At 39.9% G+C, this 20,220-nt stretch overlaps 1 protein-coding gene across 7 annotated transcripts in view; it reads right to left on the bottom strand.

The window, feature by feature from the left end:
• The window catches only part of LOC129730320 (prolyl endopeptidase FAP), a 343,985-nt gene that overhangs the window by 96,665 nt on the left and 227,100 nt on the right, over positions 1–20,220 (bottom strand). For all 7 annotated transcript variants that reach the window (XM_055689577.1, XM_055689578.1, XM_055689579.1 and 4 more), the window contains 2 exons: positions 9,244–9,358; positions 8,343–8,437 (listed from right to left, as the gene is read on the bottom strand). In XM_055689577.1, the coding sequence (XP_055545552.1) occupies positions 8,343–8,437; positions 9,244–9,358 (210 nt within the window). The remainder of the gene's footprint in view (positions 1–8,342; positions 8,438–9,243; positions 9,359–20,220) is intronic.

The following is a 20,220-nucleotide window of genomic DNA, read 5'->3' as shown; positions in this document are numbered from 1 at the left end:
ATAAGAACGGTGAAATATTTGCTGGATTATCCCGGTGGTGAATTGTAACCGATAAATTCCGCAAGCCGTGTCTTTTCAATAAATAAATGAGAAATTTTATACCCTTGAATTGTGGTGAGAGTAAGGTCGGATGTCAAATTCCAAAACGCGGTTTGTAACATTTAAGTTTTGCTTTCAGGGTCGAAATTGACTTACAATACATAGAATTCAGTTCCAGTCCATGAACTCTCTTTTCGTTCACTTCATTTTTCAGTGTTCATAATGTAAGCAATTAACTCTAATATTTCTTTGTTAATTTTAGAACGAAATAAACTTGTAAGGTGCGAACCGGTAACACCATAATTCAACTACCACCGAACACGGGTTGGTGACTCCAGAGAGCAATTAGTGTATTCCGTGCTATTTATGACTGCATAATTTGTTTAGTTTCCTCCTTCTTCCAGTGTTGTATTGTTGGGTATTGTTGAGTTGAGTGGGTATTGTTTTACAGAAACCAAACGGAAATGGTTATTTTTGCAGCTAACCAGTTAGTTCCGCATCCGTTGGTAGATATGGAAATGTTTTATTTTAAAAGTGTGTGGACAGCAGGTTAGGCGCTCAGCAGATGTGTACATTACAGGTATCTAGACTTTGGTTGAATTACAAATAACAACGGTTGTTCACTCTAGTTTGAGCTTAGATTTAACCAATTAGAAGAAGAATAGATTAAAATATGTGTGGTTTTTGTTCAAAAGAATTCTCGTTTTTTCGTGCAAAAAGACAATCAACAAAAAGTTAAGCTCCGGCAATTCTGGAGAAGTTTCCGCATTTCAAAAACTTTCTATATAGTTCTATCTAATGATCAATGATGATACTGGTACCAACCTATTTCACAAATATACTATATGTGTGATTATATGCGTGAAAAAAAATTGACTCATGAATACGCGTCAAACTTTTTTGTTTCTTCATGAATGATTGATGAAGTTATTTCACCAGATGCAACATGCTTAGCAATTTGGATGATTTGACGCAGGGGGAAGAGCACGAGTACGGGAGCAGATAAATTGTAAGAAGGGTCTAACAACAGCTACTCTGTAGCGAAGTGAAGAAATCCATGTTCAAACTACAAACTTCAATTCAGTGCCAACTATTTTGCATTTGCAGTTGAGATCCGATTGGGACCCGATGCGATAATGTACTCGAATCCCATCAGATTGGTGTACCAGCTACATGTTGAATGTTCTGGTGCATGCAACCTTACTATAAGCTGTCTCGATCTGCTTCTAGACAAATTTTGTTTTAGAGTTGCAGTAATAAATACACAATAGCAACTCAGCACCGGCCTTTCCAATTGTTCTGTATACTAACAGTTGACTACGATTTTCTCCAAAAACCCCAAAGGTCAAGTTCCCCATTAAAAGCTAGGATTTGTTTTGTTCTGGCATGTCCACCGTAGAATTCAATTTCATATCATCGTTTCCATTCCATTTTATTTATGAGCAAAACATTTCAAATCGCCTGGAAATACGCGAAAATTTAATCGACCATTTTTGATTTGAATGAAACTTTGCACACGTATTTGGCTTAGCAAACTGAGCATTTTTCACAGGTGGAGAGATTTTTTACACCCATGAGTTACATTCTAAAAAGGCGTATGCCTTTTGGCATAGGTTTTATTCGAAGCATTGTAGCTTAGAAACCGTTGGTTGTATAGAAAAACTGTCTGAGAATGAGTTGTAGGGAATTAAAAATGCACCATAAAAAACATATACACTGTACAAAAAAAATTTTTTTTTGACAAAAAAATATTAAAAATAAACATTAAATTTCAATTTAAAAAAAAAGAGTTGAATTTTTTTTTTATTTTTTTTAAAGAAACTTGACGTTAATACGCAACTTTTAAAAAAGTCCAGGATGGAGAAATGAAAAATAATTTTTTATGGTAGATTAATTTTTTTATGAAAATTCTAATTCAAACATTTTTCAAAATATTTGTATTCTGATGATTTTAAAAGATGCTAGAGTCATTTTGAATCAGAAAGCTCTTGGTAGTAAACTTATAGAGTTATTTTAAATTTAAGCTCGAAAAATAACAATTATTTAGGAATTTCGTTGTGTATCGTCAACCAGTACGGACGTGTTTTAATTAGCTCTCGGCCACGCGCGAATTCAAATTTTTGTTTTTTGTTTACATTCTTTTTTCGCTTGTAGGTGCTTTTGTGCCAGTAAGTCAACTCAAGCTCCGCGCGAATAAGTTTGTGCGTTGTTTACACTTTTTTTTATAAACATGACAACGTTAGTTAGTGGAAACTGTGTGGTGTGCGGTTTTGGGTCTTCGGACAACCGGAACTTATGGAAGTGTGAGGGGTGTTCCCTACGATTCCATGCCGCGTGCGCAGGTGTTCAACGAAACAAGGAAGACCAGATTAGGTCCTACATGATGCCAGCCTGCAGTGACTGCCAGGAGCGAATCGCGATGGAATTAAATTTTCGTCACCTGGTACACCAGCAGGCTCTTCTTGCTGACTTAGTGAAAAAGCATAGCGACGCAATACACAAATCGACGTCGACATTGCAGAAAATTGGAATCGTTCAAGAGGCACTCGAACGACAAGAAACTCTATTCGATGAACTAAAACAGGAGCTTTCGTCTGTTAAAAAAGTGAACTCTCCTACAAAAGTAGTGAGACAAATCAATAACCACGTGACGACACTTTTCGACGATGCTATAACTTCCGCTAAAGTTAACATGACTGAGTCGCTTGGGATACTTAGCAACTCGATTACAAATAAGCTGACCAGTCATATTGATGAAATAACTAATAAAGTCGACGAACAGCTTGAAGCTGTTAATGAAAATTTGATCGATGTGGCCACTTCTAAGACTCAATGTAGTGTTCCTGAAATCTTGGAAGAATTTCGAATAATTAGCAGCAGAATTTCTGAGTACACGCCAAGAATGATGCCCATCGAAAACAGCATTGGTTATCCAAGTGTGGCAGAGGAAATAGCTATGGCCGTCCAGCCTTCAAATGATCTTCCAAACAGTGGATGGCGTTTCCTTGGCTCGAGAAAAGTTTGGAAACAGGACTGGACAGCGTACGATACAAAATTACACCGTATTATGCAGCAGCAAAAACAAGCTGACAAAGCAAGAAAACGGAGGGCCAGAAGACGAAATCATTATAGGCGAAATAATTACAACAGAAACAACAACCCTAGGCATAACCATATCATTCACAACAACAACAACGATAATAACAACAACTTTGTCAATAACAATAGAAATAACTACAACAGCAATTACTACAATAATAATAACAATTCCAACAACAACCGTAACAATAAGAACTACTTCAACAATAACAACAACAATCAGAACCAGAATCGCAACCTCAACTTTAACAGAAATCTCGATAATAACCATCAAAGTACCAATCGAAACAACTACAACTTCAACACCAATAGTAACCGTAGATATACCAACCACAACCGTCACGTCAACAACAGTTTTTTGAATAATAACAATAGCCCCAACTATAACATGGCCAACATGCAACAGAATAACGTCACCAACTCCTACAATAATCAACAACACACCAACTCTAATCGTTTCCATGCAAATCAACTGTTACCACCTGACAGAGTGCTTCTTGCAGCAGCGAAAGACCGATTCTCCAGACCTCAATCTAACTTCATTCCTACGATTCAATTTCAAAGAGGCGAAACTCTTAACCCATACCCGGCGAACGACGAGTTTTCACTTTCTCAACCCCAGATGATCAGCGATCCTGCACACCTTCCTACTTCACAATGCATTGCGTGCTCATCTAGGCACTCGTGTCTTCAACGCAATTGACTCACTCATCAGAGGACCGTTGCTGGTGATAATTTTGTTCAACCTAGAGATGTAGGAAATGACGCGACCTGCTCTGCTCTGGTAAACACTTCTGTTAATAATGACTCTCATTCTTTAGCTTCTACACTCGAACACCCCACCACTACGGAGATCTCTGTATATTGCCAAAATTTTAACCGCATGCGAGGCGCTCACAAAATTAACGAAATTCAAAAAAATGTACTATCCTGTTCATTTTCTGTTATTTTAGCAACCGAAACCAGCTGGGATGAGGGTGTTCGCAGCGAAGAAGTCTTCGGTTGCCGATATAATGCCTATAGAAATGACCGTAACTATCAATTATCTGAAATGAAATCCGGTGGTGGTGTGTTGATTGCGGTGTCAGTAGACTTTAATTCAGCGCTCATCGACACCATTCAGTTTAAAGAGTTCGAACATGTTTGGGTGAAAGCAGAACTAGCAGGAGAGACACACGTATTTGTCTCTGTCTATTTCCCTCCAAATAATGCGCGGAATGAAATCTTTGAAAAGTTTCTTCATGTTGTTGAAAATATTGCATCTAAGCTGTTACCTGAAGTAAAACTCCACATATACGGTGATTTCAACCAATTTTATTCCGGACATCGATAACCATAGCATTTTACTTCCTATTATTGGCGAAAATGAAACGCTGCAACATCTTTTTGATAAAACCTCTAGTCTTGGTCTTAATCAAATAAATCATGTGAAAAATGGACAAAATTGTTATCTAGATCTGTTAATGTCCAACATTAGTGAAGACTTTTGTGTGACGAATTCATTACAACCATTATGGAAGAACGAAGTTTATCATACAGCAATAGAGTTTTCTTTATTTGTGCATGTGAATAAAAAACCTGACGAATATGAATTCGAAGATGTTTTTGACTTTCAGTCAGCAAACTATGATGAATTAAAACATAAACTAAATAGTATCAACTGGCAAGATGTATTGTTTGAAGACGGAAACGTCGATTCGGCTATAGAAAATTTTTATAACATATTATCTGATTTATTTATTAGCGAAATACCATTGAAAAGAATAAGACGTCATGGCAATTCCAAATACCCAGTCTGGTACAATAGACAAATTAAAAACTTAAAAAAAACAAAAAACAAAAAGCACATAAAAAATACAAAACTCATAAAAATCGTGATGCTTTAACAACTTATCTTAACATTTGCGGCGAATTAAACGATGCCATTAGTAACGCGTTTGAAGAGTTCACATTAAAGACTGAGCTTGAAATCAAATCCTGTCCAACAATTTTTTTCAAATATGTTAAATCAAAGTTAAAATCTGAAAATTTTCCTTCAAAAATGCAACTGCATGACAAAGTTGAAGAGAACCCGGCATACATCTCTGATCTATTTGCTGATTTTTTTCAACAAAATTATACAACTTTCTCCGAATCTGATCGTGACTATACATTCTTCACCAACTTTCCTGAGTTTCCCAACTATTTCAATATTGAACATGTCAGCGCACGCGAAATTGAAGATACTTTAAAAGCTCTGGATGCGTCTAAAGGTCCGGGACCAGACGGAATTCCGCCAGCATTCATGAAACATTTAGCTAAAGAGCTAACTTCCCCACTGTTCTTGATTTTCAATATGTCGCTGGAATCCGGTTGCTTCCCGAAATTCTGGAAAAACTCATATCTAGTGCCTGTGTTCAAATCTGGTAAAAAAACCGACATTAGCAACTATCGAGGCATAGCCATTCTTTTCTGTATACCTAAGCTTTTTGAAGCAATAATAAACAAAAAGTTATTCCACCAAATAAAAAATAGAATTACCCCAACGCAACACGGTTTTTTCAAAGGGCGCTCAACAACAACTAACTTACTCGAGTTTATTAACTTCTCTTTGAACGCAATGGATAAAGGTAATTATGTTGAAACCTTATATACTGACTTCAGTAAAGCTTTCGATCGCATTGATATACCCCTGCTTCTCTTCAAGTTACGAAAAATTGGAATTCATCCACAATTACTCAAATGGATTGAATCGTATTTGACAGATCGTCAACAAACAGTCAAATTTAAAGGTAGAATATCGAAACCTATTCAGGTAACCTCAGGAGTTCCTCAAGGCTCTCACTTGGGCCCTCTACTATTTATATTATTTGTAAACGACATTTCCTTTATTCTAAAACATGTAAAAATTTTATTTATGCCGACGATATTAAACTTTTCATTGAAATTGAAAACGCTGATGATGTAAATATTTTTCGTAACGAGATAAAATATTTTTACATTTGGTGTAAAAAAAGCCTTCTTCAGCTAAACGTTAAAAAATGTAGTTCGATGGCTTTTGGCAGAAAAAGAAACATGCCAAGCAATATGAATTCCTTAGGAGATCAGGTAGTAGAGAAAAGTGAACGAGTTAGGGACCTAGGAGTCATACTCGACTCAAAATTAACATTCACTGATCACTACAATACAATTATTAATAAGGCTAGTAACATGCTCAGTTTTATAAAACGTTTCTGCTATAATTTCCAAGATCCATACACAATAAAAACACTTTATAATTCCTATGTCAGGTCACTTTTAGAATACTGTAGCATTGTATGGTCTCCGTTTTCTGCAACACATGTAAACAGAATAGAATCAGTGCAAAAACAATTCCTGTTATATGCACTTCGTAATCTACGATGGACGTCATTTCCCCTACCATCATATGACGAACGCTGCAGACTTATTGACATCCAATCATTAAAAGCCCGTCGTGATTCGCAATGATGTCATTTGTTAACGATATCGTATCTCAACGTGTCGATTCACCCGAAATATTATCAAAACTCAATCTTTATGTACCTTCTAGAAATTTACGAACTCGGACTTTGTTTTCTTTAAATCATCAACGAAACAATTATGCTAAATACGGGCCAATTAATCAAATGATGTTAGTGTATAACCAACACTGTGAAACAATTGACTTTTCTATGTCGAGAACTAAATTAAAACAATATTTCAACTCAACGCGCAATTTAAATCGATAGAAAACATTCATTGTAATAATCCGTCAAGTGAAGAAATTATTATTCAATTATGTATAAACTCTTTTTTTTGCTCCCACTAGTATAAATAGCATATAGCATGTAAGTTAGTTTTAAACATATGTAGTCTACTTTTGTTTGACGAAATAAATAAATAAATACACGTTTTTCTTAATTTGTCCATGGTTCTCTAGCAAAAACCATACGTTCATTGGAATGCTTGTCAAAAATATACAACGTAACGACATTCCGTGCCACATTCTCTGAACGTCATGCCCAATAGGAGTTTTACTGTCATTTTGCGCGTTAAGCAATGATCAAGAATTTGTGATTTTCGTATTAGGTTACATTTATCACCTAAACAGTAAGATGATAAATCGATGCGATGTTTTCTCCGGCCACACAGAAAGCAGATGCCCCCGAGTAAGTGCTACTTAATTGATGGCGGTAGATATACACATATTATGAGTGCATGGTTTGTGGTGGTGGAAAGATTCGCCAGCAATTAGGGATATCGTATTATTGACACCTCCGGCGCTAAAATGCTTTTGAATGATAAAAAAGGACTTCGGAGAGCTTTTAGTTGAGTAACTAATAAAATTTGAAAACAAACTAAACAAGCTATAAAGTGTCTCGTTATGATTCCTACTCTAGTTTATTCATTTTTAAAATTTTACGGCCACCAGATCAAACCAGAAAAAGTGAACCATTTTTAACAGTCAATAGCATTTTCGTCATTCCAGGTACCAGTTTTAATCAGGTTGACCCTCATCTATAATAACGAGAAAAGCCCGAGGTGAACAAGCTAGAACAAACTTTCTTTCTGCGTTGGCCTATTCGATGTGGACCAATCAAAACAAAACAAGAAAAAAGCCCCAAGTATTTGCGTGCCATATAACTTCCTCGGTTAAATTGATGGCGCCCATTTTACCTGAACAGTTTAATCCGATCTCAACTCGTTTCGATCCGTTTTCCCGAATCGTTCGGAGCCGATTAGGCGGTATTCAATTTCACCTTGCAAATACGTTACGCCTGGGGCGTGGGCGGACTGTGGGTGTAAGCCAAAACGAAAAAAAAGTCGTTCTACTAACGATTTTAATATCGTTTAGAAACTCTCCGACTAGGCGATTCGTATATCTCGAAAGGTACACAGTTGCCCGGGGCAGTTTTCGATGTTCAAGCAAGTGTCACCCGCGTTATCAACGTTTTGTCATCGCCTTCGAGACGGTAAACAGGCATCGTGGATGTGAACGTTAAGTAAAATCCTGGCGGGAACAAGCGTCTATCCGGTTTCGGGATAATGATGACAAGGTAATTTAGCATTCTGTGCTGCTGGCAGCACCTACAGTATTAGTGACAGGTGAATTCTCGATTTGTGCGTTATAGAATTTTGCTAGTTATTGATTTTCCTGTGGGTGTTAACGATAGTTTGTTGGAACTTTATAACTTTATATCCTATTAAGATATTACGTTACCTACCAGAGTCGTATTGGACATCAGAATTCGCTCCGAGAGATTGTTCATGTTGAGCAAACTGACTTCTCCCCAGTGGTTTTGGTATAGAAACTCGTCCGCTGCATTTTTTCGAAAGAAAATGATAATAATTTATTAGTTACAATGTAAGTTACAATCTCCGAAGCTCATGAAGGAATGATGGATACAAGTCTGACTATTCTATAAATATAGGTGTCTGGGCCAGACCTGAAAAGTTTTTTTCTTATTCACGTAGGATCTAAACTGCAGAATCATTTAATTAAAGTGAAATTATCGTTTTTATTCGATTAAGGAGGCGAAATTAGACAATTTTTTTTTGTTCAGAAGAAAGCAACTATTCAGGAGAAATTCGTAATGAAACTGTTAGCATTGGAAAAGTTTCCTCTCATTTTCCAAATAAGCTGTAAAACCGTCCGCAGCAATCCTAGTGGAAGAAAGTTGAAATTGCTCCGGTGGGAAATGCCCTAAGTTTGTCCTTCAAGCTCAGGTTGAACAGTAATAAATTAATTCGGCTCAGCAGAGTCAGATCGTGGCATTGATTCTTTCGAGGATTTTAGAGTAGAATTGTAGCTAATTTCATGAGTCTAGGTAGTAAACTAACTTGCTCTATAAGTTCTACGTGAATGTCGTAGGTCGGTTGAAATATAGTAGAACATTCCCTCGAAAGACTTGCTGACTGCGTTTTAGGGACCACCACAAATTACATTGAAAATATATTCTATTAGAATCAAAACAAAATTTATTGTTGAAAAATACCTTAACAGCTGCCAAACAATCAGCTGACCCCCATTTCGTACCCAAGAATGGTCTGTTTTTCGTATATACCTGCTATAGCCTATAGTATTATACCCCCGACTTATGAATTATTCATTTCAATTAAACTCACGTCCGATCCAGCTTCCATTGAGCTTTCTTGGGGCGTACTCTCCGTCTATAATATCTTGTAGTTTTATCCGCAGTCCTTTCACACGTGGGCCTTCGTCCGGTGGGGTGAGCAAAACCTGTTGAATGTGGAGAACAGAAAACAAAAATTTATTATGCAGGACCATATTGTAAACTGACTAATTGTGATGGGTGGATGCCGGAAGCGCTGCCGTATTATAATCGCTAAGCCCGAAATTCCTAAACAGGATTTAATTGGTATAAGGAAGAATGGAAAGTCGTTAAAGATTTATGAATTACTCGGAGATAAAGTGCCCTATACAAATGAGGACCCAACGGTCGTAACGTAAATTTATACCTCAGAGGACTGGAATAATGATTAAAAATTTAGAAGTATGTTCAACAAATATACGAAAAACACTCACTTCGAAACGATTGGTTCGCCCACCACTCTCTGTGCGATGTATTCGAGTGTGAAGCGCGAAAATTCTACTGTCGAAGTTAGTTCCAACGAGCTTCAATTTGTATAAGTAGTCTTTTCATCGTGTCTTAACTTCCACTTTGCTATTCGCTGATAGGAGCGGCGTAAGTTGCTGCTACTAACAGTATATGCTGCAGTATCCAAACGTCGCAGTTCTCCAAAAGATGAAATTAATAGCTGGTGTAGGGATGCGTACAGCGTTCGCCATATTTATGATCCTGCCAACAGAAGCATCATAACACAAGGGCTGTGCACTTGATGATGAGCCACTTAAGAACACAATAATGTTCCAACATTCGCCGTGTACTTGTTAGTTTCAAAAGGCACATGACTTTGTGTGGTAAGACTTTTGTCGGTTGGCTATAATTCAAAACCAATAAAATGAGGAGGAGTTCAAATCAATTTTTATGATGGGTGAAAAAGCCTGCACTGCTCTCAATAATTATCAATTGCTTATTTACAAAAAAAAAAAAACACAGCCTTGGCGCTACATTCCGCTGTCGAAACTTGACCTTCTGATTATTATACACAGCTATTGTGTTTCTCCTGAGCCGAGCTTCGCTAGACCAGCTTCGTACCTTGAGATGTGCGTACCTAGGAGTTCAGGGAATATCACACTACCCAAAACGCTACCTCCTGTTTCGAAAAATCAATTTTCAAAAATTAAGAATTCCAAAAACCAGTTTAGAAAAATACCATATAAGTTGTGAGTATGTGCTTGACAAGGTTTCTCTTTCAATTAAATTATCAAGCGAACACTGTGGAGTACCCTCATTGTTCATACACTCATGATGCAACCGGGAGTTAGCGCTAAAAGTTTGCGAGGAGAAAGTTCGAATTCTGTCTACATTATGGGATTACCATCCTGCACTAACCAACATTTTCCGCTGACTTTCGGGGGTGCACCCCAGTTGTGCAGTAACAGCGAGGTGGTGAAAGTTAAAAGCACTTGGAAAATGAGGTGATAACTATCGTTTTGTTTACTTCTAAATCCAATAATTATGGTGCGGGTACTTCATTTGCATTGTGGGTGATGGTGACATGTTTATTTGTGAGTTGCGGTAGTTGATAACACTCACTCCGTGGAAGGAGCTCATTAGAGTTTATGTGAATAATAATATGTTGAAATAATATTTACATTTCGGAATGTTCAGAGCTAACCTTTATCTTCGGGATTAACTATCATTTGCTGATATAAAATTCTTTTCTAAGATTCAGAACAAATGCTGTGCTTGCATAAATTTTTCAATAGATACGCAACTATTTTTTTTTTATCATTCAATTGCCGCAATTTAAGCCATGCTCTTGAAAGCTACTGCTATGAACTAACGGACATCTAGCTCCTAGCTTAATCTAGTTTCATCCAATCTGAATTGGCAAATTACGAATTGTGGTTTCCAATCGCTTCATCGGTTATCGCTTCGGTGTCCCGTAATGGCTCCCGGATCGGAGTTGATGCAGGTGGAACATAAAAAACCAATTGCACTCACGGTGACTCCCTCTAAGCCGACTATTCAATCAGTATCGATACCCACAAATGGTGAAATTGAATTACCAAGAATGAATGGTGGTAATTCTTTCTCGCGTCTATCATCAGTGAGCCCCGAGGGATGTTCCCAGTGAGGAACGATGAGTTGATGATCCGAGCTGAACGATGTTGTAGAAGCGAACAGGGGTTTGAGTGGGGTTAGTTCAATTTACCGTTGCAGTGAAACGAAATGAATTGAGCAGGAGTTGTCTGTGTGAGGTACAGGCACTTATAACTAATAATCTGTATTATTCCGGAAGCATTTGTTTGTTCTAATGCTGATTTTTAAATAAATGAAAATTTAGCGAGACTCTAAGACTTTTATTTTGATCTAAGAACTGAATTTTATTCTTCGTAGGTACATAACGTTTAGTACTCGACTTCGTCTTAGTACATAATAAAATATCATCTATTTTACTGTTCACCCCGAACAAACTCTGGGTTGCACAATCCGGCTCATTGTCCTAGTCAGATTGCTCACTAAAGCCCTCGAGACCCAATTGAACCCGCCTTAGAAATTATTTATAACTTTTCTTCGAATGGGATAATTTTATTCGAAGTAGTTATTTTACCAATGAATTTAGTTCTTAAGTAGATGTTAAGTATTGAATGATATCGATGTTGTCAGCTGCTTGCGATCGAAAATGGTTAGGTCTTCTTTTTTTTAAATTTCTAAGCGTTCGTGAGTTCACAATCATGTTCTTTGACGCGTATGTCGAAATAACCTTTGGTTTGTCTAAAATGACTACATCACAATGTGGCCTTCAGTTTTCTAAATACTTTTTTGTGTAATTTATCAAACAGATCAATATTGTTTTAATTTGTAATATGAGAAAGTCTTCGAATCTCCTATTATTGTTGTGTTGTGAAAGTCCTAGTTTTCTGGATGAAAGGCTTGATCAGGGATTCTGGGTACAGCAGCGGCGTGCTCTGTTCCCAGAACCCTCAGATGCAGCTTGACAGCAGCGAATTGGAAGCCTAAATATCTCTGAAGATATTACGCGATCAAGATTAGTTGTATCACTGCATAGCACAACCATGGCCAATCCTCTCAGGCAATGGGGATGATGATTTGAACTTGTAGACCAGTGGTTTAATAGAACATTTGTCCGGATAGCTGGTGATAATGTTTTTTCCCGCACGCTTTGTCGTCCGAGAGGATGCGTTCTACGTAATTCGTAGAACTTCATTGTACATCCTCCGAGCAGATCTTTTGGCTACTTGATTCAGCTTTAGTGCCTAATTCGGTTGCTTACTGAACTGAAAAGATCTAAAGCTAGACAAACATTTCAAAAGGTCCTATCTGCTTTCATCGTTTTTCCGGAGCGTCTTTTCATCTTGGTAATGGTTCAGCTTTAGTGACTCTCACAAGCGTGGTTTTCGTTCAGAAGGCTAGAGTGATCCCTCCGCTATCAACTGGTGCAAATAACGTGTCATAAAAGGTGTTTAATAAGTTGTGGTGATGAAATGAAGGTGATCGATCGGAAAATCGATCAAAGCAGGACCTTTTGAAATGTTTCTCTAGAAATACTTCTCGCAGATGAAGGCTTCTGGCAGTGCTTTGGCTGGTATTCAATTTCTATCATAATCCAATAGCTTGGATATCATGATCCTTGTCCTACCATTCAGACGTGGTTGCTCGTGCTGTGTCAAGAGGTTATCATCATGTTAGTTGAGCGATTTCACAGGGTTGTCGTGTGGTATCCTCCCGACGTGGCCTATTGACTTTCGCAATAGTGTTCTCTCCAAGCAGCGCGTGCAGTTCATGGTTTATGCGCCTTCGTCATTATATTTGTCCGTCTGTATTTCACCGTTGGTAGTCCGCAGCACCTTCCGTTCGAAAGCTTGAAGAAAATCTATGTCCTCCGCGAGACATGTCCTCCCGAGTTTATCAGGGTTTTATACAGCGTTAACTTCGTGCGTCATCGCACTCTATTCTATTGAAGTGTCTTCCGAAGTGAAAAGTAATATTTGCAACAAAAAAATGGACAAAAATTGCCGATTTTCCATGGGTTTACCTTCACATGCTCTGACGAAAATACCCATGCAGCGTTCCGGCATCTATCTTGGCACTATTGGACAACGATCAGAGCATCGAAAGAAAGCCCGGTTTCAGGCGGCCCGACGACCCTTAGCGACAAGAAGTTCCAAAGGATGCTGAAGAGGAAGACCGAGGAAATAGTGATTACATCGCTGCGTGGGTTTGGTCGGGAGGTCGGTGCACAGGCCGAACATTGAAATAAGTACCTGGCAAATATGGACATACATGTCAGGAAGTGGCATTCCTGTCCACTGGTCTCGGAACTGCAGGCAGTAAAGTAGCAGCAGCGCCTGAATAAGATGGTCAAGTCGATTCTCCTGGCAAATCGCGACGTGGCGGTGGTGATGGACGACGAGACCTGTCTCACCCTGGATGGCAATGACTGGCAGGGCACTTCGTAGGAAGTGAGTACCGACTCCAACAATTTTGTCGCGAAAACTGAGGAGGAATGAATAAGTAAAACAAAGAAAGATCTCAAAAACATGCCTACATGCATGTTTTCGTGGCCATGGCGAATATTCCGGTTAACTGCCGCTCGCAAGGGCGTATAATTTTTTTTTGCAAGTACGCTAACATAATTATCTTTCATGAGAAATTTACCAAACTCAGAGTTTTTTTTTACCACCATCCGAAAAAGGTCCATTTTTACCGCAAACGGCACGCTTTACAGCTTGGGAGCGTCGCTTAGTCTCTTTACTGGTGTTTGTGTTTGCGGTCACCAGAGACCCCAAATACATTAACTTGGTGACCACTTTAAGCTCATCACTGTCTACAGAGTTGACGAGATTTATGTTGTTCTCCTTGCAGCCTTTCGCCTGCATGTACTTCATTCCCAATGCATTTATCCGTAGTCCACGAATCGTCTGGCTTTCTTTGGTTTTCAGTCGCCAAATTGTATTATAATGTAAAAGTCACGTGCGAAACTCAGAAGCTAAAAAACGTGCCCCTTGTGTCGATGCCGGCCCTTCGGATCACATCCTCAAGGGCGATGTTGAACAGTAAACAGGAGAGTCCATCACCCTCTGTGAGGCGATTCAAAGAGGCTTCGGAGTATCCTCGGACCACTTTCGCCATGGTGACTTTGATCAATCACGATGTGTCTCAGTCTATTGCACATGTCGGCTTGCAACACAACCCGAATAAAGTTGGACAGCAAAATGACAACATAATGTGATGCCTAGTTATCAAGTAAACTAAATCTAATACCTCGATTTCCTATATTTAGATAACAGAAGAAAACTAAATGATTTCAAAAATGCCAAGATTTATTATTATCTGAATATTTATTTTACTCTACTCGGGAAAGTCTTCCCGAGATTGGCTAACTTTCTTTGTCTCACTTAGCCTAGTTCTTCTTCGTTGCCCACGTCCGGTTCTTCTTATTCATCGCTGCCTGGCATTCCCCGTCATACGGTCAATCGTTTCTGCCGTTTCTGCCGATTGGTGACTTAAATCCTAGTATCGCCATCGTGGACACCAACACCAGGGGTGAGTACCTACTTGAATACCTTACTTCTAACGATGTCAATGTATGTAATGTAGGGAATAACCCCACTTTTATCAACGCCATCAGACAGGAGGTCCTTGATCTCACTCTGTGTAGCGCCTCTATTTCTGAAAGCATTAAAAATTGGCATGTCTCCGATGAAACTAGTTTGTCGGACCACAGACACATCGTTTTTAATATAGAGGCTAACCCTATGAAAAGAGAGCTGTTCAGAAATCCTAAGAATACAGATTGGGAATCCCTTGGGGTCCCTCACTAAGTACAACGCCGAGCTACGCAAGGCTACACGGAAATCCAGAGTTAGTTTCTGTGAAAGAATCCAAACTCTGCCGTAAGCTACGCGGCTCCAAAAGGCGAAGTCCAAAGACCATACTAACGGTTTAGGACAAGTGAGGAAAGAGGATGGATGCCTCACTGTCACTACCAAGGAAACGCTAGAGGTTCTTATGAACACCCACTTTCCTGGAACAATAGAGACCGAAGAACTGAATAGTGATGGGTCGCGACAGGACAATTCGAGACATATGGCGTCTCGGGAGTCTATCCTGCTGGCCCGTCGTTCACGGAAGCTTCAATAGGCTGGGCTCTAAGCTCATTCGACCCTATGAAGTCTCCAGGTCCAGACGGCATACTACCCATCTTTCTACAAAAATCGGCCGCAGTTATCATGTCCGAACTCATCAACCTCTTCAGACCCAGGTTTATCCTGGGCCATATTCCGGATAACTGGCTGAGGCTGAAGGTAGTGTTTATCCCCAAAGTTGGAAGAAAGGACAAAACCCTACCTAAAAATTTCAGGCCCATAAGTCTGACTTCATCACTTCTCAAGTTGATGGAGAAAATAATGGATAAATATATCCGTGATGAGTTTCTTAAAGACTCCCCGCTGAACAGGAACCAACATGCCTATCAATGCGGCAAGTCAACAGAAACTGCTCTTCACAGCTTAGTGACGTTGATTGAAAAGTCCCTGAGTTATCAGGAGACGGCGCTATGTGCCTTTCTTGATATTGAAGGGGCCTTCGATAACACGTCCTTTGCATCAATTGATACGGCTCTTTCTCATAAGGGAATCGACCACACTTCAAGGAGCTGGATACACGCAATGCTCTCTAGTAGAGTGATCACAGCAACCTTGGGAGATTCGTCTGTAACAATGTCAGTGATCAAGGGATGCCCGCTAGGAGGAGTTCTCTCGCCCTTGTTATGGTCACTAGTTGTCGACGCACTTCTCAACAAGCTTTCACAGCTTGGTTAAGAGGTCATTGGATACGCCGATGACATCGTCCTCATCGTCAGAGGTAAAGATGACGCAACTCTGTCAAGCCGAATGCAAACGGCTCTGAATACCACCATGTCATGGTGTTTACAGGAGGGTCTAAACATAAACCCCTTAAAAACAGTCCTAATTCCATTCGGCAGACGGAGGACGATCTCCATCACTCCTCCAATACTGAATAGAGTTAGACTGGGCTTCAGCAATGAAGTCAAATATCTCGGAATTATTCTGGACAAGAAACTGAACTGGTCTGCACAACTGGATCATGCCGCTAAGAAAGCGATCTCAGCGATCTGAGCCTGCAGAACTCTGTTCGGTAAGACCTGGGGACTGAAACCAGACTTGGCACTCTGGTCTTACAAGACCATTGCCCGACCAAGAATCACCTATGCTGCCCTAGTGTGGTGGCCTAAGGTGAACGAAGTGACTGCGCAAGCCAAACTCAAAAAAGTTCAAAGACTTGCATGTCTTTCGGTTACCAGCGCTATGCGAACAACTCCAACTGCAGCCATGAAAGCTATGCTTTGCCTACTACCTCTACATCTTCATGTGAAAAAGGAAGCAGAGCTTGGCGCTCTAAGGTTGCAAAGGAGGAAAACTATACTTGAAGGGGACCAAATCGGCCACCTTCGCATACTTAGGGAGTTCAAACTAACTCCGCTATTAACCACAGTCTCCGACTGGATGGACGTTAGGACCAACATGGATATTCCATATAGAGTGATTGAAACAAACCGCTCTATGTGGAACAATGGAGGGCCTAATCTTCCACCTGGCATCGTCAGTTTTTATACGGACGGCTTGAAAATGGGATCCCTAACGGGATCTGGTATATACGGACCCGGTATCAGGGAAACGTTTTCCCTGGGAAAATGGCCCACCGTTTTTCAAGCAGAGGTATATGCCATATATATCTGCGCAAAAATATGTCTGCAACGCAACTACAGACATGCGAAAATTGGTATATTCACGGACAGTCAAGCAGCACTACAAGCACCCAAGTCCGTCAAATGCGCTTCCAAACTTGTTTGGGGATGCATTGAAACTCTACGGGAACTTTCCCGACAGAATTCAGTTTTTCTATTTTGGGTGCCCGGACACTGCGGAGTCGAGGGTAATGAACACGCTTACTACCTAGCAAGACAGGGATCAGCTCAGCGGTTTATTGGCCCCGAGCCGTTTCTGGGTACGTCCATTACCGCTATCAGAAGCGAACTACTAACTTGGGAAGGGCTAGAAATAGTATCCCAATGGCAACAGGCACAGGGCTGTAGACAAGCTAAACAATTTATCTATCCGAACCCTGGAACCGCCAGAAAGCTACTTAGTCTAAATCGTAGTGACCTACGGATAATCACGGGACTCCTCACCGGACACTGTCCCGCTTTTTATCATTTAAAGAAAATCGGCGTAGTGTTGAACGACACCTGCCGATTCTGCAAATCTGAACCAGAGAGTTCAGAGCATTTGCTTTGCTCTTGCGAAGCTCTTGCTTCCTCTAGGTACAACTTCTTAGGAAGTTACCTTTTAACTCTATACCAAGTATGGAGCTCCAATCCCAAGCAGGTCATTAGTTTCATCAACTATGTTGTACCTAATTGGGGTACAGGTTTACAACAAAACAGTTCTACTCCATCAATGAGTACGAGAAATCCGTAACCTGTGCACAGCAATCGGGGCCCGCCACAAAAGACAATCAGCATGAATGTCGCAGTGGCATTTTAGTACCCAGTGCCCTTCAGGCATACAGAGATATCGCCATCGTGGTCTCCCTGATAGCTGTACAAATCATGTACCAGCCATTCTAGGGAGGCAATGCGCCAAGCCCTTCCGCCGTGATTCCGTTAGTGCTAGTTGTTGAACCGCGTGGTATGCCTATGTCGTTCGTGAAACACGGTCGACAGTTTCAAGCGCAAGCATACCGTAACTAGATAGTGATCTGAGTTAATATTTAAACCGCGATCGATGCGTATGTTGGTAATATCGGAAAAGAACCGGTCGTTGATGAAAACATGGTCAATATAGTTTGCTGCTAGTTGGCATCTAAGTGGTTTTGTGCATGTCTTTGCGGGAAAAGAAGGTACTTCGGACTACCAGTATTCGGGAGGCTGCAAGCTTAATGTATCACTGGCCGTTGTCGTTAGTCTCGGTGTTCAGGCTGTGCATGCCGATCATTTCTTCCCTTTCGATCTGAATGTTCAAGTGTTCGTCAAAAATTTATTTTAAATCGGATTTTCTGGAAACTTTCAGGGAATGAATTAATGGAATGTCCTTTCCACCGCTAAAAGCCCGCAACTTTGCTTTAAGACCAGGGCCGGAATAAGACTTGTGGGGGCTCGGGGGCCAAGCAACATATGGTGGGCCTTTTTCAGCTGTCAAAATTTCAACAAAGGAATATGTCATACAAATCTATGTTAAAAAAATGTTATAGAAGGATTGTGTCAGTTTTGCTTAAATTCATCTTTTTTTTAAGTGTCACAAAATTTGTCGTGTCGTGAGTCATTGGAAGTGAACGATTGTGGGGGCTCCTAAAATTTTCGGCCAGAAAAATGTTTCGCCTCCGTGGGACCGCAAAAAGGACAACAGACGCTTCTGGACGCACTCGGTGCGGTATTTTTCGCCGCTGATGGTACCTGTTGAGATGTACGGTTTATTCAGTTAACCGCATTGGCTTATGGCCTGCCGGAGCCAGTATTTCTTGTCAAATTTGTCTGCTTTCTTCTTCCTTATATCTTTCGGAACATCAAACCGTGATTAAGCAACGTAGAATTCCAGCCCCGGTATCTGCTTTGCGTCTGCTTTGATGCAGGTTTCATCATCCGTAACCAGAAACATCGGTTTCGTTAACCGTTCTCGATACAGCTTCCTTGCACGGGATTTGGTCGACGTGTTTTGTTGATCACGCCGGTTCGGTGCCCTCCGGATCTTGAATAGGTACACGAAGCCCAGCTCGTTTCATTGTTTGCTGAACGAACCAGGCGGAACACTTGCCATCTGAACCACGTCGCGAATCGGAAGGTTAGGATTACGTTTGAAATAATTCAACACCTTCCGAGCCTTCACAGGGTCAGCCGTCTTCGATTTTCTTTTACTTCCAGCCCGCTGAGCAGTCAGGGAGTCCTCAAACGACTTCACTACCCGAGGCACAGTTTTATAGGTGATTCCCAGTTGTCTTTCGATCCATCTCATGGTCGCAGTCGGATTTTCCATGACGGCGCACAAAATTCTCTGGCGATTTTCTTTTTGTTTCGATGACAGTCGTTTGCCAACCTGGGTTTGGCCCAATCGTTCTCAATACCTATAAATGCAGCTTCTGATGCCTAATTCCGCTACGAAGCATGCATTTGAAAAGTTTTAATTGCATGAAAAAAACATTTGTGCAGTGCTGGTTTGTATTTTCAGGGACACAATTGAATATTTATTCATAAAAATTAAAATAGAAATCGCCGAAAATTTGCTGCTTCGAATTCATTTAGTTTTGCTTTCTATCAGTCTTGCGTGTGGTACTCAGAGAAAGTGAAAGAGATAGGCGATGGAAAAAATACCAATTTGGCAACTGGGTTTCACATGGCAGAAGTGCTAGATCTCTTCTCAAAGCGTAATGTTGATCAACTTTTTCATTCGACTCGTATAATTGGTGGTGACGATGAAAGTCTTTAGAAATAATAAAGTGCATCGCAAAAACCGTGAACCGTGAAGTATGTTCAATTTCATACACGTTCACCACAATTTATCATTAACCACACAAAAGGTTTGTGAGCCTCCGGTTAATAATCACTGTGATATTGAAATTTTGGATCATTCTTAATTCATTGTTTAGCAATAGAACAACAAAAACGTATGAAAATAAACATGTATATTATTGTACTCGATTGCAATACCTCTCAATGTGTTGATAAGTACCACACGTGAAACTTGTTCATGATTATGAATAAAACCAAAGAGGTTCAATGAAAATGGTAAAGTCTTAAATTTTAGTTTTCGTTGATTTGAAAAAAAGAAATTTTGACTGCTAATTTTCAATCGAGTTGTACTCAAAACGATCGATTTTGAGTTGTATCCTCGTTTTTTAACCCTTCTATGCAAGTATTAAAATGTTTATTTCATTGTAGTACTGCTTCAAGCTCCACTCTCAACATGGAAAT

Source organism: Wyeomyia smithii, chromosome 3 (genome assembly GCF_029784165.1).
Source record: "Wyeomyia smithii strain HCP4-BCI-WySm-NY-G18 chromosome 3, ASM2978416v1, whole genome shotgun sequence".
Taxonomy (NCBI): domain Eukaryota; kingdom Metazoa; phylum Arthropoda; class Insecta; order Diptera; family Culicidae; genus Wyeomyia; species Wyeomyia smithii.
Note: the sequence above shows the minus strand (reverse complement) of the source record. Positions and strands in the feature narration are given on the sequence as shown.